Source organism: Urocitellus parryii, chromosome 5 (assembly GCF_045843805.1).
Source record: "Urocitellus parryii isolate mUroPar1 chromosome 5, mUroPar1.hap1, whole genome shotgun sequence".
Lineage (NCBI taxonomy): Eukaryota > Metazoa > Chordata > Mammalia > Rodentia > Sciuridae > Urocitellus > Urocitellus parryii.
Window position 1 is genome coordinate 198,250,023 of NC_135535.1, and position 24,372 is coordinate 198,274,394.

At 50.7% G+C, this 24,372-nt stretch overlaps 1 protein-coding gene across 1 annotated transcript in view; it reads right to left on the reverse strand.

Moving 5' to 3' along the window:
* Window positions 1–24,372, reverse strand: part of Hspa12a (heat shock protein family A (Hsp70) member 12A) — a 62,009-nt gene that overhangs the window by 10,527 nt on the left and 27,110 nt on the right. The window contains exons 2-7 of the mRNA XM_026389179.2: window positions 17,353–17,438; window positions 15,696–15,823; window positions 12,327–12,513; window positions 10,096–10,200; window positions 7,956–8,072; window positions 532–703 (exon numbers count right to left, since the gene is read on the reverse strand). Of these exons, the coding sequence (XP_026244964.2) occupies window positions 532–703; window positions 7,956–8,072; window positions 10,096–10,200; window positions 12,327–12,513; window positions 15,696–15,823; window positions 17,353–17,438 (795 nt within the window). The remainder of the gene's footprint in view (window positions 1–531; window positions 704–7,955; window positions 8,073–10,095; window positions 10,201–12,326; window positions 12,514–15,695; window positions 15,824–17,352; window positions 17,439–24,372) is intronic.

The window sequence follows — 24,372 nt, forward strand, 5'->3', positions numbered from 1 at the left end:
TGGGTGTTCTTCCCACAGTAAGTGAGCCTCCCCTGGTTAGGAGGTCGGCCCACTCCATCTGTACTCTAACCTCTGCTAAGACACACAATGAGCTCCTCACCCAGAAAGCAGCCCCACTGAGTGAGTCAGAAATAAATGGACAGTCTTAACGGAGGGAATGATAACAGGAAACTGGGATTAGAGGGAGAATCAGCTAGTGGGCAAGAAAGATCCAGGGCTAGAAAGCTGAGGCTTGGGGGTGTAGCTCAGTGGTAGAGAGTTTGCCGAAGGAGCATGAGGCCCGGGTTTGATGAACAACTCTCTAGCTACCTTCAGATCCTTGACGAAGCCCCTCCAGGCACTTATGGGTGATATGCTAGGTGACCACTGCTTAGTCCTCCAAGAGGCCAGGAAGGGAGGCTGACACTGAGAGGCTTAAAGCCAGCCTCCTCCTAAGGTATCTTGATCCTTCCTGATGGCGTTAAGTGCCTCTAACATCCTCAGAGAAACACCCGGGGCGGGGGGAGGGAGGGAGAGAGAGAGCAGAGGTACCCTGTGCAAACCCCGCTCCTACTGTGTCACTGGCGCTGTACCCATTGACCGCCGCCTTGCCGCTCAGCTCAATCATCTGGTGCAGACGCAGCTTCCGGCAGTAGATGGAGGCGGCCTCAGGCTCCAAGGCAATGATGAGCTGCTCCGAGTTCTCAGGAGAGGCCAGGCCTGCCTGCAAGACAGAAGCTGAGGCTGGGACCGGGGCTCCCTGGGCAGGCTGGCTCAGAGATACCAGGCGGCCCACAGGAGGGACAGAGCACACATGGCTCCTGTCACCACTGTGCTGCTTTGTTGCTGTCTCCTTGGTCTGACACTCCCAAGGAAGGGACACTCACGCTCTGCATGTTTGGGACAGTCCCACGCAGACTTTGGCATACTGAGCCCCAAACACTTCAGGGTGGCTAAGGAAATTGTACAAGCACCCTCAAGAAACACAAGGCGCTGGGCACAGGACCTCTTGCACTTGGGCCTTGATTGGCCCAGAGTTGAGAAGTACCAGGGAGGAGGCGGGGTGACTCTGGGCTGTAGGGTGCAGATGGGGTTCTACACCAAGTGGGAAGGACAGAGTTACAAAAGTCTCCAAACTTTGAAAATCATCCCAGGTCAGAAGCAGGTGATCTGTTCCCTGGTGACAGTGGGCAATACAGCAGACCCCACCTTGTAGACCTCAGCTAGGCGAGCATCTGACTGGCACAGGATCTGATCTGCTCTCTGTGGAGCACTGGGAGGCCCCACCATTTGTCTGCTTGGGGAAATGTATAAGCAGTCACTCCTGGATGAGGAAGCCCCTCCTGGAACCCCAAGGAGTCCCTCATTTTCTAAATATGGGCAGTCATCGGCAAGTATCTTATCAAAGCCTGTATTCTTTTCTAGTTTATATTGCATCTACATATCAAATGTAGTCGTAAAAATTTGGTCCCCAAGTTCTCATCTGTGGCCTCCATCTGCATTTGGGATCCTGGCCTCCAGGAGGCAGAAATGCTTCCGTTCTGTGACACGTGACCTGTCCCAGTCAAGCCCCTTCCAGGCCCTAAGAAGGGCCAGCCATGAAGCCCCAGGACCACCTTCCTGAAGGTGCTCAGAGAAACGGGCCTGGGCCTGTAACCAGATCCCTGCCACCTCCTACCGCCCTGAGCTGGAGCAGGAGGTCCACCGTGGAGGCTGTTCAGGCACACGGGGTTTCCTTGGCCACCAACAAGAGGGACAGAGCACACATGGTCCCCATTACCACTGTGCTGCTTTGTTGATGTTTCCAAGGACACCTGCCCTCATGCCATATCCACTTGGGAGGAAGCCCCTTCCTGCACCCTCTTCTACACCAGACCCTCAAGGTTTAGTGGATTCTTCCCATGGACCAGGCATGGAAGTTTTCCTAATGTCGTGCCTGCACGAAAACCTCTCCTCAGGAGGAGTGGCCTACAGCCATGGTTGGAGGGGCTGAGGAGGGTCCATAAGGGCAAGAAACAAGCAGATTCAGGTAGAACATCAGAAATGTGACAGGCCTTCGGAGACTTTGTCCACCTCCTTCACTTAACGTACAAAGACCAAGGCCCAGAGCAGTAGGCGCACCAGCTGTCCCAGAGTGCCCAGAACAAAGGGATTTCCTGGGACATGAGACTTTCAGTGTTAGAGCAGCACAGTCCTTCTGGAAGGTGTCCAACCCTTAAATGGTGGCACCAGCACAGGCTGGGGTCTGGAGTAATATTAATCAGCATTTTGCTGTGATAAAAAAACTAAACAAGAACAACTTAAAGGAGGAAAGATTTATCTTGGTTCCAGAGGTTTTCGTCCATGGTCAGCCAGCTCTGTTGCATTGAGTCTGAGGTGGGGATGGACAGTATGGCAGAAGGGTGTGGTGGAGGGAAGCTGTTAGCTCATGGCAGCCCAGCAGCAGAGGTGGGAAGACGAGGCCAGGGACATGATATAGTCTTCAAGGACACCCTCCCAGTGACCCATGCTCCTCCTGCCTACAGTTTCCACCAGCACCCAGTAGTCCATTCAAATGATTAGTCCACCAAATGAGGTCATCATCCAATCACTTCCCAGAATCCGCACCTCTGGACATCACTGTCCTGGGGACCCAGGATTCAACACCTGAGCTTTGGGGCATTCCAAACCCAACCCATAATATGAGACCTGTAGACTAGGCTCTTTAAATTGCTACTGGCTCTCCTGCTCTTAGTGCCTCTAGTTACAGGTCCCCAGCCATCCCTGGAACTGTGACAAAACTCTGTCGTGCCTCTCACACTCCCTCCTCGACGTTTCTGAGGCACCGTGTTTCACCAATGACTCTGGGACAGTATCAGATGACTCACTGCCTGAATGGGCTGTCAGAAGTTCTCCATTACAACCACACCCACAAGGAAATGTAGGCTATTGTGTCCTACCGCATGTTGGTGACAGAAAATCACTCCGTAAATATCAAATGTCTCACAAGTGGCAGAGGCCCTCCTGGAAGACAGGCTTTATAAAACCAGATGGGAGCCACACCTACGTCCTACACCATCCACAGGGAGCCTCCACCCCTGCTGCTCAGGACCCACATAGGCAGAGGGAGGCCCATCAGCCTGGTCCAGTGGTGGAAGAGGCCAGGGCCACCCTTACGTGACACTGGTCCACAGGCCACTGACTAAGGCATGAAGAGATTTTTCCATTGCTTGTTGAAGCAATTAAAAGTCTCCATTCCCCAGCTTCACCTTCTCCCAGGGTCACATTAGACATCCTTTCAGCACAAAGATAGTTGACAGTTTAGGGGCCCAAGGAAACAGGGTGTGGGTCACACATGTGCAGTGCCACCAAGAAACCTCGAACTCTTGAGTCTCAAGGGTCCCAGAAGAATAAATCCAAAATAAGACCAGAAGGAACCCTTCTAAGGGACAGCTCATGCCTTGAAGTTTCCATTCTTGCATCTGGTGCATCCAGGGCCTCCTGGAAGAGCAGGAGGCCAGCTTCCCAGCACGGACGGGGAACAGGGAAGACTGGCTGCCAAGGAACAGCTGGGCCTGCATGGATCACAGTCTCCTGCTAAGTTGAGACGAGAAAATAAACTAGGCAGCGGGGGCGGTGAGGACTGTGGGGACAGAGCCCCACGGTGCAGCCCAGAGACTCGGTGTTAAAGGTCCCAGGCAAAGACCCTGCTGACTCAAAGGCCACCTTACTGTTAGTCTGTCTGGGATATCAACCTAGAGAGACAAGGGCCTGCACTGTGACCGAAGGGGACAGGAGGGGAGAAGGAGCTACATGTGAACTCCCGGTTCCTCGGCCTGCCCTGTTCCTGAGATTCTAAGCGGGAACTCCGACTTAGATGGGAAAATCTTGCCATGGAAAATCAAATCAAGAAGTCCAGAGGCATGAAGTGCCTCCAGTGAAATGACACAACAGGAGGGCGTCTGGGTGTGCAGGTGACAACCCAGCAGGGCAGTGGGGACGCTCCCATATCCTAATATCAAAAAGAGATACCAAGCTAACCCCAGTCTGCCCCAGACAGCACTGCATGGACCTGCAGGGGACACCTTTCATCTGTCCCGTCCCTCCCCAGCTGGTCTGGCCTGGCTTCCATGGCAATAGTTGTGACACATTTCCTGACAGGGGTTCCTCACTGCATCTGGGAGAAGATACAGACAAGGGGTAAAGAGGAGCCGACTCCAGAGGGGAGCAAGCAGCAAGGTCAGAAAGGGGCTGTTCAGTGTCTGGGTGACCAGACAAAGCGAGCACCGGCTTTGTCACACTTCCCAGCAGAGGGACCTTGTTCCCACCAACAAACTCCTGCAGTGCCACAGAGGAGAGCTGCAGGGTGGGGGCGGGGCAGGCAGCTGGTTCTGCACAAATTCCATCTCCCCAGGAGGAGTCCCAGACTCACTTAAGATTCCAAGAACAGGAGGGAACGGGCCAGACCCTGAAAACTTTTGTTTCTTGCAGCCACTCACAGCCGCAGCCCTCTGGAGACCCGTGGCTCTGTTTGCCTGGGATCAGGCCAGGTCAGCTGGAGCAGAACATGCTCTTCACTGATTCTGCCTTTGGAACTGGCACCACACTGCTCCTCGTCCACTGTGAGGTGTCCCTCCACAGGGGCCCTGGCCGCACACTTCACAGATTCTGTCTCCACCTACACAGACAGTGCCTTTTCTAAGGGCGTCGGTCAGGTCTCCTCGTCCTTGTAGCACATAGTAGGTGCTCAGGAGGCAGCTGAAAAGGCAATGAATCGACCAGCCCTCTAGCCAGCCTCTCTTCTGCACTCTTCTGACCCTTACCTCTGCTGAACACACACGTTCCACAGGCGCAACCTGGGAATTCTACAAAGTGCCTGAACCAGGAGCCGTGCTACCTGCTACCCCCCACTGACTCCTCTGGGAATCTGGGCCAGCAAGAGCAGCCTCCTCATAGTAGCTTTTCAGAGCTCCACTCAGCAGGGGAAGGCCCTGGGGAGCCCGCGGAAGTGGGTGTTTACCCCGACTGGTCAGCTCCACGGCCCTCCTCCTCTGCAATCTGCCAGGAAGATCCGCCAAGAGACTGTGTCCATAGCTGAGAAAAACGGCCAGAACTGGTAAGTGCTCTGCCGGCCTGTCACCAGGCTAAAGAGGGCTACAGCTGCACCACTGCTGGGTGTGACGCACTTCTGTCCCCTGGTAGGACTGTTTCTCACCGCAGCTTGTTCAGACTAGGAGGCAAATACAAGCTGCGTCTCCATGTTAGATGAGATCATCGTACATATGGGAACATCATTTATTTAACAGGTTTCTGGAACCTACTACAGTTAGACATTTTAGGCAAGATGCCTTTAGAAAAATCTAGATCAGTCCAGTAGAACTCTCTCCTGGTTCCAGATCTTTCCCAAAGGCCTTGGAAGGGGGATCAGCTGTTCCTTCCACTACCATCTTGTCACCAATGCTCTCAAAAAGTCTATACAGATCCTGAGTCTGTGAATTATAAAAGATTGAGGTTTGACTCATTTCTTCAAGAAGCACTGAGACCAGACAAGTCCGGGGAGTCCCATAGATGAAATATACCCGTATACATGGCTCTGCAGGCCTCATGGGCAAAGATGTGACTCACTATCCAGACCAGAGGATAGTGAGCAGAGGGCCATCCCAGGTCTACTCCACCCCTCTTTCCCCTGCACCTGGCAGGTGGGAGGGTGAAGCCCAGCCCTATGCGACTGTGCCATGAACTTGTACCTGGGAAGCCTCCACAAGCCTGGAAGGGTCTCCACATGGCCCACCCAAGCAGAGTGGAGGTGCCTAGTCCCCCAGCTGCCCTGACAGCCCACCCATCCTACCTCATTCTTCAGGTTCTCATGCCTGAAGTCAGTCTGGTGGGATGCTCTGTGGGCAGATGGACGCCCTTTGAACATGCTCAGTAGTCGCTGGGCTGAGGACTGTGGGTTTTGTTCAGGTGCTGTATTAGCCAGGTTCTCCAGAGAGACAGAACCAGGAGGATGTAGAGATACATATAAAGAGACTGATTGGAAGGATTTGGCTCCCAGTTATAGTCTGACAAGTCCCAAGATCTGCAGTCAGCAAGCTGGAGCCCCAGGGGATCCAAATGGCGTAGATCCTATATCCAGAGGCCACAGGCTGGAGGCCCAGGAAGAGCCACATTTCAGTTTCAGTCCACAGGCAGGGAAAAAACCCAGTGTCCCAGCTCAAACACATGCAGGAGGCTTTTTTTCCCACTCAGTGGAGGGTCAGTCCTCTGCCCTATTCATTCCTTCAGTGGTTTAGAGGACACCCAGCCACGCAAGAGAGGGTCATCTGCTCTATTCAGTCTAGCCATTTAAATGTCGAATTCATCTAAAACACCCTCCTAGGAACCCCCAGAATAAATTTTAGCCAGATAGATGAGCATTTCACTGGCCTAGTCAAGCTGACCCATAAAATCCACTCTCACGGTATAGGTATAGTATCATTTTATCTATATAACAATGGCGGGGTGGTACAGCATGGAGCGATGTAGCAAGCCTGACTTGGTTCTGCCCCGGAACTCTTCAGAAGACAAGCTGAAGAGACCACCTAAAAGGCCACAAAACAACCATGCCCCTAATGCACCCCCTGTAGCCCCACACTGCTCCGCCACGAGCCACCTGTGCACAGGGACCTGCCTAGGCAGGAGATGAACCCAGGGCCTGCCACAGTCCAGGCACACAGAGGCCTGTGGGCGTGTCTAATGAATAAACTAATGATTTGGCAAGAACGATCTCTGCCATCTTTAAATCCACTGGGCCACCGTAAACTGCACACAAGTATCAAAGCAAAATCATCAAGGGTTAAAGCCTAAACAGCAAGAATACTGGCCCAGAAAATGTCCCCCAGTATGGAAAAGCCAGGCCCTGCCTACAGGGTGCCTCTGGGCTTCAGAAAGCAAATTCACAAGGCTGGACAGCTGTCCCCGACGGGAGCTGCTGGCCCTTTCCTTTCTGAGGGACCATTTTTATTCCAAAGCCCTCCCGGGGCCTGGTTTCCTCCTCAGGCTCTCCAGTGTGGGCCTCACCCATTCAGAGAGGTCATCCTAGGATGACCTGCCCTGGTGAACTGACCAGGAACTGCACCTCTTTTTTTTTTCTTATTCAGGCTAAAAATACAATTTGACCCTTTATCAGGTCACAAACTTGTTGCTCAAGTTTTCCTGTGGCCTGGGAAATGTGAGTCAAAGCCCTGAATCCTGAATCTCCTTCCCGAGGAAAGCTCTGAGCACCGGGCGGCATCTTCACAACAGCCGTGTTCCCCTGCCCCATCTTTGGACACTACCTCCATGACGAGGGCTTTTGTGAACAGCTAGATGGCTCCTTCCCCCTTTCCATCTTAAAGAAATGGCCTTTTTCTGGAACCTCCACCCTTTTCTCTCATGCCTATGAAAACAAATCTATTTTTGGCAGATCCATACAGGGAGCCAGATTCCCAAAGGAAGGGAAGAGCGGAGGAAGCAGCCGGGAAAGGGGAGCACGTGCGGGAGGGGTGCTCCCCACCCTTGACGGTTGGCAAGGATGTTCTGGATGCTGCGAGGAGGAGGCCCCTGAGTGTCCAACCCAGGGTGCCACACTAGGGCTCCACGGCCGCTTCACTATGCTCAGACTCTGTGGGGGTTTTGTATAGAAAGGCTCGTACACGTGGCCACAAACCACGTCAGAATATCCCCCTGCGAAATGTGGTCAGGATGTCTCCTAAGAGGGGTGATGGAGGCTCAGGGACATCTACTGCCTTGGTGATGGGTCCCAGCTGGGCCTGAGGTTGAAGACTCAGAAAACTGACTCTCAGGATGTAGAGAGTTGTCCCAGGCCCCGGGACCCTTCAAGTCCCTTCCCATAGCCTCCTCTCTGTCCCCTTGGAGGCCTGTGAATACTGGATGATACCTGACCAGGGCTACCGTCACCACCATGGGCATCCTGGGTCCTTCTGCTGCCGTCCCACCTGCCCGGCCTCCGCCCTCACCTGGTACGCAGCTTGTCTCATGAACTGCTTGGCCGGCTGTTTCCAGATGGCAGGCACCGTGATGACCCATCTGACATCCGAGTTCTCAAATTCCGAACCCGCCTGGTCACTCAGCTCCTACAGTCAGGGAGACACACGCCATGGGTTAGGTGGAAGTGTGGGTCCAGAGGCTTCACTGAGAATCCAGCTCCCACCAGGGACTTCCCAGGAATCTAGCCTCTGCAACTTTCCAGGGTCAGTGAGGCAAGAGTCTGTTTTTTTGAATATTCAGCAAGAAGAGAGCTCACTGAATGTCACTCAGAAATGAGGGAGGTGTCAGAGGGAAATCCCTTTGGTCACTTCTTAGTCTTTGGACATTGGACAAATGACAACCTCCCAGGCCTCAGTTCTATACAAGGGGGATAATAATACTTAGGGGTTGTTGGAGGATGGAGAACTGCACTTTCTGAGGGCTTACTACGTGTCAGTCCCTTTGAGCACTTTAAGCACTTTGAGCACTTGTGAGCAAGAACCCACAAAGGAAGGGATACTAACTGGGCCCCTTTCCTGGATGGGAATGCTAAGACTTGGACAAGCTCAGTTCCTGTGACCACTGCACAGCTAGAAAGTGGCAGAGCCAAAATTGAGATCCAGACCCAGGTCTACCTGGACTCTAAAGGCCAAGGTCTTAACGAAATTGTCACATGTCGTCTCATGTCTAGAACAGTGCTGGACCCACAGGAGCACTACTGGTGCCAGCCTCCATTGAGGGTGTCATCTACCTTACTGCAAGCCCAGCATATGAGGGGAGCTTTCCTGTCCAAACAGGAAGGGCGCGAATGACATGACCTAACTAAGGACCACGTGGCCTTCTACTTTCAGTTAAGATTATTTTGCATCGGGGGACCCATGAGGATAAATGGTATGACCAGAGCATCAGAGGTTTTTTCACTGGCCACCACAGATAAGTCACTGTCGGAGATCTCAGACTCGTATTCTCATCTGCAAAATGGGGAGAATAAAACAAACCCGCAGGAAAATTGATAAAATTTTGTGGAATGCCTGCCTGAAGACAGCCTCTGATCAATGCTAGATCCTTCCTTCCTTCCCCTTCCCACTGCCGCATTTACTAGACCAATCTGAGATCAAACCTAGACACACACTAAGGCACTTCTATATCAAAGTTAGCTCTGGGGACACAAGATTAACAGGCTGGTTTAAAAAAAACAAAACAAAAAGAAAGAAAGAAAGAAATTACTTTTCCTGATGGTGTCTGATATTCCCTATTGTTTCAAATAGTTATCCCCGGTCTGACCCACTCTCTCACTGAACTCACTTCCTCTTTGATCAGTAAACATTTTTTCTCTGTTTACTGAAAAGTCCTAATTTTAAAAATTGTGGTAAGAATATATGTGCCATGATATTTACCATCTTAACCATTTTTAAGTGTACCGACTAGTAGTATTAAGTACATTCAGTAAACATGATTTTTAAAACACCCCTGCCCTTGGTTAACATAAAACAGCCATTTTTTATTATTACATTTTGTTTCTTTGCAAGTCCTCGTGGGGCTTTAAAAAGCAGGGGAGCCGGCTGATGTGTTGGACCAATCACCACGCAGGCCAATTTAAACTCTTTGCACAGGAAAAGGGCTCAGAACATGAGGGATGGGCTTCCCTGGGCTGTCTGGGAGGCTGAGGGGAGCCCTTTGCTCCACAGTAGCTGGGCAGAGCGTGGACAGCAAAGGCAGGCAGGCTGGGGGTGTGGCTCAGTGATAGAGAGCTTGCCTAGCATGCACAAAGCCCTGGGTTCAATTCCCAGCACTGCCACCCTCCCCCATAAAAAAAAAAGCAAAGCAAAGGCACCAACATGGAGGATCTCATTATGTCAGGCTCCTCCACCAGCTGCTCTCATGACAGCAGGATTCGTAACCAGATTGCTTGGTGGAAGTGATTTCGGCAGATTCATTCTACCAGAGTTCATTCTGGTCAGACATGCCAGTCCCCTCCCTAACTAGCCACGTCAGAGGCTGCACCCTGCTGTTCTGAATCCAGAGCCTGCACACTGTCTCCCTCCAGGCTGCGCCTCTTCCTCACTGGCAGGTGCATCAACCTGGAGATGGAGCCTAACATGCTCTGACAGGCATCAACCGCCACCCTACCTTCAGCGCCTGCTCCTTAAAGTACTGCAGGGCGTAAGCGAAGATTTCAAGGGCTTTGACTTTCTTGCCATTTGCTGCTGTCAGGTCTGTATCCATGGTGAGGTCCTGTTGGGGGGAAAAAGGATGAAACAATAATAAGACAAAGGAGAGATACACCTCTGACTTTGGGAACTGATGCTTGGAGATCTGGACAATCCTGGTAAGCCATATATGTGTTCCCCCAATTGACAAGATAGACTAGGATGGTGTGGTCACCCGAAGGGGCCTGGCAGCACTGTCCCTTTACTGTGTAAGAGGCTCTGGTTGTTCCTTATAGACCCCAACGTCCCTCCCTCCCTCTTTTTCCCTGGACCATCTAGGGGTTTCAGGGCAATAGCAGAGGCTGGGAAGAGAAAATGGGCAGCAGACACCAGGCCTGGTGCGATTTACATACTATTTCCATATGTGGTCACACATGGTCACCCTCAGAGGCCCCTAGTGGAGGCCTAATTCATGTCAACTCACTGCCACGCATGACTCTAAACAGACATGAAGTTCTCACTCCCTGATTAGCTGCCAACCAAGCTACCAAAATAGAAGAGCTCCTATTTTAAGGTCTGCCCTGTCTAATCCACTGGGAGCGCAATATGGCTGCCTGCAGTTCTCTGCCAGAAACCAAAGCAGCTGCTGCACACAGTCCTTGGATGGAGACTGCTCCGTGGAGCCCAGATGCCAGGTGGACAGAGGTTATTTTAAAAATGATGAGAAAAGCATCTGTGGGGCTGTGGGGCTGTGGGGCGGAGGATGAACAGAGAGTGGAGCAAAAACCAGGAGGAAGCCCCGGACCAATAGGCTCATTAATGCCAGGAAACAATCCGGGGACTCTGGATTGAAGTAGGCTAGGTGACTGTGCTCTGCCTTTGGAGAGAGAAGCAGCAGTGGGTATAAAACCAGCCTGGTGTTGATATCTGCACATTCTTGTCCCACCTGCCACCTCCCTCTCCTGGTGCTTAGCAAAGATAACCCAGCCTTTGGCCCCCAGGCTGAGGAAGGCCGGAGAGCACCAGGAAGCCACAGCTCTGAATTAAAAAAAAAAAAAAAAAAAAATGAACTTGAAGTCAACAGTGCACTGCCTCCGGCTGTACAGTCCCTGACATTCAGCATCAAATCCCATCAGGAGAGATGAGAGGAGTCACTTCAGGCCAGAGTCCAGCTGCATCAGATGGAGAGCCTAGGTACGGTGCTCACAGAACCTTGGAAGGCAGGGTGCTGGCTGCTGAGTCTCCCATTGACGTTTGTTTTGTCAGCTGCAAAGTTTTGCTGGCTGACAAAGGAAAGTGGTGCTCATGGGAGGAGCCCTGGACTCGGCCCTACCCTGTCCCAGGCCTGGTTCTGAGAGCTTTCTGCATCTTCATTCCTTTAATCCTGACAATTCCCCCATGAGCACAGAAGGTGCTGTCATCGTCTCCATTTTACAGATGAAGCTGAATGAGGCACAGGCAGGTTAAGTGACTTGTATTAAATGTCTTGAAGGTACGAGAGGCAGCAGTTAAACTCAGGCTGCCTGGACCTGGGGCCTGGGGTCTCAAACCTTATCACTCTCTGCATCTCCAAGTCCTGGGGAGTTGCAGAAGAGAGTTTAGGGGATGAAAATGCTCAAATTGAAAACAACTCCAGCTTCCTATGAAGCTTCGAGCTTCAAGGTCCTTTACCGAACTGGCTTTCTGGGAATGGAAGTGAGGCCACAGCCTGGCATGTGGGCCTCCTGTTCTGGGGTGTTGGTGTCCTGAGCTCCTCCTTCCCCACGCAGGGGCTTGATGTGTCAGCTGTTACTGGTTGTTTCTTCCAAACTGATTAGTTAATAACCACTGCCGTGAACCCCCAGATGTTCTGAGCCCCCGAGGTGCCCTCTGAGGTGCTCCCTGTGCTGCTCCCTGGGCAGAGAGGAGCTCCTGATCTCCCGACAATCCAACAACTGAAGGGGGAACTCCTGGGACAGAAGGGGGGCCCAGCATCCTGTACCCAACCTGCAGCCAGGGTACCCTCTGACCAGTTTCCCAGACAAATGAGTAGTTCAATATTCTGAATGTCTCTCTGTCCACCTGGACACCAGAAAGCACTATGTGTCCCACAGAAAGTGTCATGTATTCAAGGTAAATGGGCCTCAATTTCTGTGGTGGAGAAACCTGAGGGTCCCTGGGCTGGGACACATCCCGCCCCCCAGGGCTGGCTCCTGAGGAGAACTCTCTCACCCCTGTGGTGTGCAGCTTCATCTTGAACTTCTCCAGATACAGCCACTGCTTGGCCTCGGTGGGATCCAGGTCATGGTAGAAGTCCCTGGCAGCGTATCCAAAGCTGTGGAACTTCCTCTCAGGGGTCAACAAGATGGTGGTCGGGGTCTTCTGGTTGGACACCCCAGGATCGCCTCCCTCCCATCGCCTGCCACCAAGGAAAGGCAGAGGTTATGAGGCCTTTGAAAATCCCAGTTCAGGCAGCACTGAGTAAGCACCCACTGTATGCATAGCTGTCATAGATGTGAAGGTGTAGGTATACTCTGGTCCAGGTGCCTGGCCAGTGGCCAGAGACACGATTTCAGTTAGAAGGGGAAGGGACAATTGCCACGTTCCTGCTCAGTAACACGTTCTAACTTTACCCTCTCATTCAGTACTTATTGAGGAGCTACTCTGTGCCACGTGCTGGTGACCCAGGGACAGAAAATGTATGTTCTGCCTTCAAATAACTCAGGTAGGTAGGTGATTTGTTTGGGATTTTGCAGGGGTTGGGGGTTAATCTGTCAGCACTCAACAGCATCCGGTTGGCCTGAATCCTCTTTGAAAAAAAAATATAAATGCCAGCCCTCTTAGATGGAAATGAGGGGACCAGGGAAGTGGTCTGAGGGGGTCAGAGAAGGTATAAGTGCCCATATGGCCATGTGGCCAGGAAAGTGTGCAGGACTCAGGGGGACGGGAGAAGCTAAGGAAGATTGGATCTGAAAGGGAAGAAGGACCGTCCAGGCTGCTGGCAGTGAACAGGTCAGGAGTGGGCCACGTGTGTAAAGGAGAAGAGCCACTGCGTCACTGGAAAAGCGAGAAATGAGACTGGGAAAGTGGTTGGCCCCGGCTGGGGAGGACCCTGAGGACTTAGGAAAATCCATGAATCATGGGGAGCCACCAAAGGCCTTAGATCAGGGTGTGACAGAATCAGAGCTGCTGTTCACCAGGGCAAACTGAACTAAAGAGGGCAGACGCGGAGTGAGGCCTGGCCTAGAAGCCACAGGAAGAGAGAGGTCGGGGCAGAGGAGTGCCAAGCCTGCCCAGAGGGAGAAGTGAGCCAACTGGGCATGGCCGTGAGCAGGAGCCCGGGCACCCTAGAGCCCGCAAGCTCAGGAGCCCAGAGGAGAGGGCACAGACAAGAGCTGAGAGCCAGGCCAGGGGAGCTGGAGGGAAGGGCGGGGTGTTGAACTCCTGGAGGGAGGGGTGGAGAATAAAAGCCCAGAGTTCATGGGAGAGACACTGGCAGGAAATGTAGCTCACAGATCAGTGACAGCCAGGGTGACAAGATGGGATGGGAACTTGGAGGAGGGAAAGGGCCACCACTAAGGCGGAGCCAGAAGAAAGGCGGAAGACAGACTCAGGTGGTGGAGCAGGGCAGGGGTAGGCTGAACCCCAGAGAAGCTTCCTTCCTCGGTCACCAGAAAGAAAGGAGAGACAGGGAAGTGGGATGGAGGGGGCAGGTGACTCATGCTTCCTCTCTCCACTGCAGAGAAGCCAGGGATGCCAGGAGCCAGGCTGCTCCCTTCCACGCGACCCTGGGGGCAGCCTCAGGTGGAGACTCAGCACAGAGGGGAAATGAGGCGCTTCCCCTGGCCCCCTGGGGAGGTGGCTACCCCTCTGGCTGAGCTTAAGCCTGCTCCCTGCACAGCACCACTGAGCATCAGTAGGACCACGGTGGCCCAGATGGAGTGCCGACCTCCGGCGAGATTTGCTGTCGAGATTTGCTGCTCCAATGGCTCTGGAACCATCCCTGGCCAGTTTCCCAGCCAAGCTCCATCAGGATGCAGCCTTCCACTCCAGGAGCCAAAGTCCCCGAGGTGACTGCATGGAGACTCAGGAATGATTCCCATGCCAAGCAGCAGCTCTACACTCCACTTTTCACAAATGGACTTGTCATTACTATCAAAGGTGACATTTTCAGTAATGACCCTGTGAGCTCTTCCCTTCAAATTTTGATTCCTTCATTCCTATTTAAATGCAAAATATTACATTCCTCATTCCTACCTTTATCCATCTGTCTGTATCATGGTTATGTTAATATGTTCTGACGAGAATAAAATTCGAGCAGAACCAACCTCCTCCAAGGACTCTACAATAACAAAGATGCGTCTCTAAAGGCCTGAGCCACAGGGATGGTCCTCAGTGCTCCTTCAGGCCAATAAAATGCTTTTTCACTCTTTCTTTTCTATTTTCACTGCCTGACTCTCCTGTGGAAATAACATTTGGAAGCAGACAAACATTGATTGGCATTATTTTCCATCTGGGAAAGCAGCACAGATCCTGCCAGAGATGGAATCCTAGGGGCCGCTGAGCGCTATGTGGTCTAGTAGAAGTGGCTTTTCATTATTTCCTAATGAGATGACACCCAGGCACCCAAGGGCCTCTGGAGTTTTTTATAAGGACAGGGGCCTCAGACTGAACCACATCTGGTTGTCAAGAGAATGATAAGCCAAACCTAGTAGGCTAGTGTTTTACACTGCCGTCATAAAAACACCTAAAATCTTACTCTGGGGGTGATGCATAAATTTCACAATTAACCAGTTAAAGGAAAATCAAAACCATTTATAATGAAACTCAAACCCTCTCCTAGATGGAAAATCAAGATGATAAATCCCAGGCTTCCAAAGTTTTGAGGGGCCACAGAGTCTGCAAGAGGGTCAAAAATTACCACTGAGAGAGCCAACAGGACAAACCAGACTCCTAGTGGACATTGGTTTCCAGGGTTGGGTGGTGTGAGGGCTGCCGGGTTGCTCCATGCATCGTGGAGGGCAGGGTGGGGGTGATCTGGCACAAAGTGTCCAGGAGGCCAGGGTTACTCTGCCTTTAGGGCCACTTGGCTGAGATTCACCCCTCCTGTTTCCTCCCGGGCCTGTGCCTTCAGCCCTTGTGATACTGTCACCTGAAAGAGCTGGTACTTCTCTGCATGCTGAGTACTTGATAGGAAATCTCATTTGCAGGAGGCAAATTCACAGGTGCCATTGCTATTGCCATTTCACAGATGAGGAAACTGAGGTTTAGCTGGTTCAATCCAAAGTCAGGCTGAGCCAGCACCTGGACCTCCTCCATCACAGAGGCTGTGTAGGTCAGCTCCTCTCAACAGGCCATACCCTGGAGTCACCTGGCCAGGCTTCAAGCACAGTGCATGGCCCCTCCCCTGACCAACTACATCAGTATTAAACCAATGCTTCGGAGACAGGCACTGGAGGCCTGTGGGTCAGAAATGGCTTGCTCAAAGTGGCACAGTGGGTCTGGGCTAGAATCCAGGGTCCTCCTCCTAGTGCCATTCACCTGCCCATTGACTGCTCTGACCCGGGTGCCGTTCAAGCCTGCCCCACCCACAGCACTCACCTCATCACGTGAATGCATTCTGGCTCCTTGGTGAAGCTGTAGGCATAGCCGCTGGACGTGGTCCCAAAGTCGATGGCCACCACCACGAGAAACGTCTGCTGTTCCGAGACGTTGGGGTCGGCATCATTCTGTAGATACAAGTAAGGCTCTGTGCCCCGGGCCAGGCCTGGCTTTGGGGAGGGCAGTTCCACCCAGCCCAGCTGTGACTCACTGCAGGCAGAAGGGTTTCCACATTCCTGCTCAAGTCTGCCACGTGGCAGCCCTGGAGACAGGGCAAGCCAGCCTCAGCCCCACTTGAGTGGTTTGGGGAGACAGAGGTGCCCGAGTGGGGACCGGACACCTGGGCAGGGCACTGCTTGCAGCTCATCAACCCTGCATGCCTGTGGCTAATTATGGAAGTGCTACCATGGAGCAGGAGCCCAGTAGCTCTCTGGTTAGACACTGTCTCCCCCACTGCCCTCCACGATCCTGTGCAGACCTCCAGTGACCGCCCCGAGCACTCTGCCAGCTGTGCCCTTCATCATGCCTCCCAGTGATCTCTCCATCTGTGCCAGCATTTCATGCACCTGAACAGGCTGGGCACACCCAGGACACTACCTGATCCTGCAAAATGCCAACCACATGACCCTGCCATGCCCATGCCCTCATCTGTCAGAGTCTTTCCCCATCTGTCAAGTCATTTGGGCAGACATTTTTTTTAAAGCAATGTAGACTTTCTTTCTTTTAACTCCCACACAACTCCAAATTATAAAAGCCAGCACATTTCAACACTGGTGTGTTGGCTGAAGCAGGAGGTGAGAACAATACCCACCTAACCACTGGCCCAGTCCCCTGCCCCGCCCCCTACCCTCCTCTCCACCAACCTGAAGCTTCTACAAGGAACCCTCAGTGTGCAGAGTTTGGAAACCACAGGACCTGGCCACAGGTGACCAACCTCACCGTTGCTAGGACTGAGGGACTTTCCAGGATGCAGGACTTTGTGCAACAGGGGGACAGTTCCAGGAAACCAGGACAGATTGACACCCACTACCAAGCTCCAAAGCTCTTCTCAGCAGGGTCCTTGGGAGCTGTGCAGCTCATGCAAAGCCACGCTTTCCTCGGGTGCTTGACTGCACTGGCTGCGTGGACGCCCCTCTTTACAGCAGCCCCCATAAGGACCACGCTTAAGGTGCAGGGTGGGGTGGGAGCAACGGCTAGTGCGAAACCCTGCTCCCATGTTCTCTCCTGGGCACACTGTTGCAGAAGCAATACCTCAGCCTCAGGCTTGGTGGGGTTGGGTGGCACAGTGAGAAGCAGGCAGGGAACGGCAGAGGGCAAAGCCACTGCATTTCACTGATTCGCTTCCTTCCCAGCAGGTGCCTGTGGTGGCTGGAACTGGCCTTTAAAGAGCTACGTGTGCCCAGCCTGCCTACTGGTGCCACTCCCCCGGGCCCTCAGCTCTAGAAGCATGGGCCACACGTGGAAAGCCTTTCTAGGCCCCGAGTGGGGAAGGCGCTTGGCAGGGCTTCCATGGCCAGTACCTGGGATTTGATCTCCACCCAGTGAACATGCAGGGCTGCCCAGGGGCCTGAACAGTGAGAGCAGATGCAGAAGGAAAAGGTAGCCAGCTCACACGCACGGGCACATGCACACATGCACACATGCACACACTTCTTACCACGATGTGGGAAGGGGACAGAGGCGTTATTCCTGTGTCCCCAAGACTCCGGGCTGGAGATGAATATGCAGAGGTGGGGGCCGTTTCTGAAAGGAAAGATAAAGTCCTCCCTTTAGACGTGGCACAGGCTGGCCCGGGGACAGGAGTGAGGCCCGCAGGGTTTTGCTCCTCAGGCTCTGGGCTGCTTGAAAGCAGGGCCCGACCCCAGCCAGGAAGGCAGGGGATCCAAGTCCACGCCAGCACCCCTCTGGGTTTGGAATTAGAACTTGACCCAGTGAGATGTCCCTGTCCCTTTTCTCCCAGTGACTACCAGGCTTCTCACTGTGCCGCCCAACCCCACCAAGCAGGAGATGCTGTTAAGTCCTCCAAAGGCTGGACACTTGCACCTATGAATCCCAGGAGTCACACGGGGCTTGGCATGTCCTGCTCCACTCAATGCATAGCCTAATACCTGATAGGAGGGCTTGAGGTGACTTGGAAAGGCATGGCTGCTTCTGAGGGAGCACAGGAGCGGCTCTATCGGCCTCTTCTGCAGAATCACTTTGCATTAATCTCAGGCTCCTGCAAAATCTCTTTCAATTGGGTGGGAACTCAAACCGCATCATTACAGTGAGTACCCAACAGCCCAGGGACAGAGCAATGGTGAGAGCGAATGTGAGACCCGGAGTCTGCTCAGCTGCCTCCCCTCTCTGCAAGCTCATGATCTCTCTCCTCCCCATGAGGCTCAGCTCCAGCTCTGTGAGAGCCACAAGATTACAGAGGCAAAAGGTTGAATAGACATTTCTCAGAGAAGACATACAAATGGTCGGGAGGCTTATGAAAACATGCTGAATGTCATTACTCATTAGATAAATAATGCAAATCAAAACTACAATGAGATACCACTCCACACCCGCTAAGTTGACAATTCTTTAAGGACAAGTGTAGGAAAAACGTGAAAAAAATGGAACTGTATGAATTGCTAGTGAGAATGTAAAATGGTACAGTTGTGGGAAATGGTTTGGTGGTTTCTTAAAAAGTCAAATATAGAATTACTATAATTCACTAATCCTATCCCTAGGTATCTCCCCAAAGTAATTGAAAACAGGGACTCAAAGAGGTACTTATGTGTAAATGTTCATTACAGCAATGTTTACAATAATCAGAAGATAGAAACAACCCAAGTGTCTATGAAGAGATAAATGGATAAATAAAAGGTGGTATGTGCATACAAAGGAATAGTATTCGGCTATAAAAAAGGAAGGACATTCTTATATATGCTACAACATGAATGAACCAGAAAACATGCTAAGTGAAATACGCTGGACACAAAAGGACAAATACTATATAATTTCACTTATGTTTAATATCTGTAATAGACAAATTTGTAAAGACAGAAAGTAGATTAGAGGTTACCAGAACCGGAGGGAGGAAGAAAGGAGAGTTATTGCTTAATGAGCACAAAGGTACTGATTGGGATGATGAAAAGTTTTAGAAATAAATAGCAGTGAAGGTTGCACAACATTGAGAATATCACTCCTGCCACTGAACTGTACAGTTAAAAATGGTCAAAATGGTAAGTTTTGTTACATATACTTTATCATAGTAAAAAATGTTTTTTTTTTAAACAAGAAAAACAATTTGCTCCTCTGGGAGGGAAAGCCATTTCCCATTTCTATTAGCTTCCATGGCCCAGGGATCTCAAAAGAGCATGGAGAAGTCAGCTCTTTTCCTCCAGCAGCCTGCTAACTCCACCATCTTCGCTGATCTCCCAGCACAAGGGTCCCACCTTCCATAAAAGCTGGGTGAACGCTGCCTCTCCACTTAGGGTCCCAGCGGGTGATCCTTCCACCTGTTCATGACAGTTCCTTCCTGCCCAAGGCCCCTTAGACAGCCCTTGGAGAGACGCCATCCAGCCCCAGGAGCTGCCCTCTCTCCACCTGCTACCTGGAAGGCCTGCGGCCACGCGGCCACATTTGCACAGAAGGCCTTGGAAGAAACCAAATGTCTAATGGCCCAGAAAATCTGGTGTTGGCAATTAGCAAACAAGCTATTATCCACCGGCAGGCCCTCCACCCTGCTGCAGCTCGGTTCTAATTATCCTGTCACTCAGCCCTTCTCCAAGCTGGCCTGGGTCATCCCACTGACTTGCAAAATAGCATGGGTCCAGCCACACACTGAACATGTGCCTCGGGCCCCCAGGGGACTCCAGGGGACTTTGAGGGTAAGAATCAAGGATTTTTTGTTGTTGCTGCTCTTCTCCCCATCTCTCCCTCCCCCACTGCATCCGGGGAAGTACTAAACAAATCATTTGACTTGCTGATTACTCGCCAGGCCTGGAGGCAGTTGAACTTCATGGACTTCTTTCATCAGAAATTAAAATTCATCTACGTTATTCCATGATTTAAAACTGATCTGCTGAGAAGGAATGGAGGAGAAAGGTTTTCATAGATACTGTGTTACTGGGCACATCCACATCTGTACATAGTCCAAGCTAATTACCTGTTCATGCCCACCGACCCAGCACAGCAATATACAAAGGCGTCAGAGACACATTTGTTTTCAGCTGATATCTCTACTTTGCCATTTAGAATGTCAAAGTGGTGCGGAAAACTTCAAGGTGAAAAGCCAACCTTATCCCCTAAAGAGCAACAGTGGAAAGTTTATTAATCCTGGTGTGCTAATGATCCCAACAAGGCTTGAGATCTTGCATGCCTTAGGACTAAGCCTGAGAAGGTCAGTGGAGTGTGATCTATTCATCTCTGGCTACCTGAGCTAACAGCGGATGGGCATCACGCGCCCCCTTCAGTCCTGCACAGCCATTACCCACAGTAAGAAAGTCCAGGTTCCATTACTGTGGCCCTGTTCACTCTGCCTCGGTAAAGCTAGTACAATAACATCTGCCCCAGGCTGCTTCCACCGATGCAAGTTCCCAGTATACACAGGTCAACTGGGGCACACTGGAAACATACGAGAAGCCAAAAGCTCAACCTGAATACAGGTTTTTATATTGCAGGTTTGCAAGAAAGAAAGGAAGCAGAAGAAAAGGAATTTCAGGCCCCAGCTGCGGAAACAGGGAAGAGAGACTGCTAAAAGGGAGATGAAAGGAAAATGCTTTATCAGGAAATGTAGTCAAGGGCAGAGTCCAAGGATCCAGGACACTGAAGAATACCTACTCCATCACTCCAGGTAGAGTGCATAAAGACCACCCAGAGCTCCTTCCTTGTCAAGCACTGAGTTACCCCGACATCCACAACACAGAGTGAGTCCACGGTTTCACAGAATTAGAAATATGCTGACGGTTTCAAGAGTGCAAATCATCAGCCACAAAACTAAGTTAAGCGGAAGGGAAGCAACCCCGGAACTTTCTAATAACTAGAAATGAATTGTCAGGTCTCCTTTGCTATTAGATAATTTAATACCACTTCAGTCTCATAGTGTGCAGATGATCTCTTTAAGGTTAATGAATATAAAAATATGTTGATCAGGGCTAGGGCTGTAGCTCAGTGGTAGAGCACCTGCCTAGCATGCATGAGGCACTGGGTTCAATCCTCAGCACCACATAAAAATAAACAAATAAAATAAAGGGGACATTCTGTCCATCTACAACTACAAAAAAATTTTTTTTCAAAAAACAAGTTGATCAAAGTGTTCACAGGTTTGCTCATAAACCTTGAACCCTCCTGTCCTAACACATTCATTTTAAAAAATGAATTTTAAAATGTCATTTTTAAACCATGTCATCTTAAAACTAACATTTGCAGCAAAAGAAAAAAAAGGATATAAATAAATAAATAAATAAATATTTTGAAGAAATGCACAGGATAAATAAATAAAAGAATCACTCGAACAACAAGTGTCCTACCACGGGGCTTCTTAGAACCCCAAACCAGGCATTTGAGGGGGACCTAGTTTAACTTGGTAATTGAATCCTCCTCACTTGCTTTAATGGAAGAAGAATTAAAACGTAGACTTCATCTGGGTTCCTGCTATAAAATGCAAGACATGTACAATTCAAACACATTTTTATTTGCTCCCAGCTCTAATGGCTTTAATCAAAGCAGACGTTCTTAAAATAAAAAAATAGCCTTGCTAAGAGAACCTCAAAGACAGCCATAATTCACAAACTCGCTGCTTTCCTCCTCCTCCAGAGACATTAGTCAGCAAATGGCCGTGAGCAGCATCGCAGGCTTTGAGATACAGGGATCGATCTGCTCCATAAATGCAACATTCTTTAAAGATGAAGACAGAACCATTGGGCTGGCTTTATTCTACGGAGCTCCAGACTTATGTGAAAGTGACAGGTGGTCTCAACAATAGCGACAGGCTCGACTCTCCAAAGGGTCCTTCCCGCCAGCTTTCAGACTTATGTATCTATCAAAGAAATACCCATTTCTAAAGGATTTTTAAGGTCTGGTCCTTTTTTAAAAAATTATACACACACATTTTTTTCCTCATTTTTCTTCCCCTGAAGGCTATAAAAGGACAGGCATTTGCCCCAGTGCCTAAAATCAGGCTGATTGAGAAAAAGCCCTCTCTATTTCTCTCCTGATACACCCTCCTCCCAGTACCATCTCTGAAAATTGATCAGTTCAAGGTCATGTGTAGGTGACTTGCAAATGTCTTTTAAGAAGGAAAATAAAAAATCTTTTATGACCCTCTAACAGGCGTGATGGCTAGCTGAACTAATGCATTATTACCGTAAGCTGAGCCTCCAGTTCAGTAAATAATTTATGGGCTTTATTTTTTTAATCACCGTGGTTGATGTCCAGAGTAAATGGAAATTTTATTGGTTTGAACAGGAGACCCTCTCACTATGAAGAACACTGAGTGTAAAATAACCACTCTCCAAATGCTAAATAATAATTACGGAAATGAGTACTCACCGAGGCAGAAACCACAACACCAGGCTCAGTCTGAATGGGGGCGCTGCACCAGGTCCCCGACACCAGGCGGCACCTTCTAGTTACCCTTCCTGCCTCCTGGACAGTCCAAGAGATGAGATGCCCCAGCAGGAGAACAGGGGCAGCTGGGTTTCCCCAGATAGTGAAATCCCGAGTCACTGCCACCCCAGATGGTCAATGGGCAGTTAGTTCACTTTCTCTCTCTTTACCACAGGTTCATACACTGATTTGTGGGCCTCCCACTTGGGCCTCTATGTGTCCAGGCAATTGCTGGGAGAGGTAAGGAAACACTACCTAGATGAATAGTTTTCAAGAATTATATCCAGCAACCTTGCAGCTCCTACCCAGCTGCACCCAGTATCTGGTAGGGCTCTACCAAATCACCCCACACATGGTTCCAAAATGTCCACCTGGCCTCTCTTCCACAGACTCCGCTCAGTGGGGCAGGGCAATGTCTTACTTCATCTCTGACCCTCAATGTCAACTGGATGAATGGAAGAAGGAACAGTGGACATTGCATGGATGGATGGGGGAATGGGGAGATGGATGCTTCTATGTGTGATCAAAAGTGAACTCAGTAGATATCCAGACTGGAAGGGTATAAGGATGGCCTTAGGCCTGAGCCTAAGCAACTCCATTTTAAAACTCCACTTTGAAACCTGCAGTCTCACCAGGCACGCCTACGGAGCCCCCCAGTATGATCATCAGGCATAGTCCTGACATAAACAAGTCACTTCTCCCCTCCCTGACAAGCTCAGAGTGAAGTCTCTGGCTTGTTGTCCTCACCCCGATAAGGGGGAAAGGTGAGAAAATCAGGGTGGGGACCCCACGCTGATTTTACACCATGGTAAATGACGTCACTGAGAGACCCGGTGGCAGCTGATAGGGATTGAAAGGGTGGTGAGCAGCCCACAAATTTAGTATAAATGATGGGGCAAATGAACAGACAGACATTCAGCCAGCCGACACTGAGCCCTCCTGCTGAGAGGCTGAGGAGGACCTGGACTGACATCTCAACTCTTCTCGTGGTTTGCCTGATCCTCTGCATCTTCCTCACTGCTCTCAGACTCTACAGCCACATCTTGACCCTGGTGAGAACCAAACTTCTCCCTACAACCCTCTCCTCAACAGCTCCACCCCAGGAGAAGCCTGCCATGGTCTCTGAGCTGACCGCTGTGGTCTGAGTGAGTGTGCATCTGCTGGACTTAGAGCCTAAAGCTTGAGACTTTTGATCTGACACTTGAACTTAGCATGCAGAGGGAATGTCGTCATGAGCCTGTCATGATCAAGAGTGCTTGCAGGGCTTCGGATTAACCTAGAATTGTTTGCTGTGAATTGATGATGCTATTGCAGTGCCTAGCATTAAGGATAGTCATTTTCTTGATTAAGAACCTATAGAGTAAAACTGTATTGAATGATTTGAGTAAATACAGCATTGATAAAGGCAGAAGTGCGTGGACATTCTTTATTTCTCCCCCTCAACTGCATATGTCGCACCTTTTGCCATCATGACAAAGGGACAGTGAGGTGTTTCTCAGAGTGGGTAGCCACACCCGGGTTGGGACACTGGCAACGCACATTGTGAGTTACCTCTGATAATTGGGATCAGATATTTACGTCTATTTTTTACTTTAGGCTCTTTTTCAAAGTTATTCAAACTCAAATTATTAATTTGAAGTTATTAGGGATTACAGATCCAGAAGTCTATCAGGAAAGCTCTCGTAGTCTGCTCTCACTGAAAGTGGAGTGTGTGCCAGGCTGAGAGCTTCGCAGGAGTCTCTCATGAAATCCTGCCTCAGGGGGCTGCTGTGCGGTGCTGCCGTCATTCCCATTCTACGCATGAGAAAAATGAAGCCTAGAGGGTTCACACTGTCACTCGGGGTCCCCCAGCTGGACTTGTCGATCTCTGACTCGGAACCTGACCCCTGCACCAAGCCAAACACAGGCCCACACACAAGTTCGATTTCTCTTAACAGATAGAAGCTCAAAATAGATGTGAGTTTGGGGAGCTGAAATTCCAAGGTCTAGTGGCCAACATTGGGCAAGGTCCTGCTTGCTATGTCATCCCTTGATAGAGGGCGGAAGGGCAAGAGAGCACAAGTGAGCAAGGCAGGAAGGGGCAGAACGCCTTCTTTTA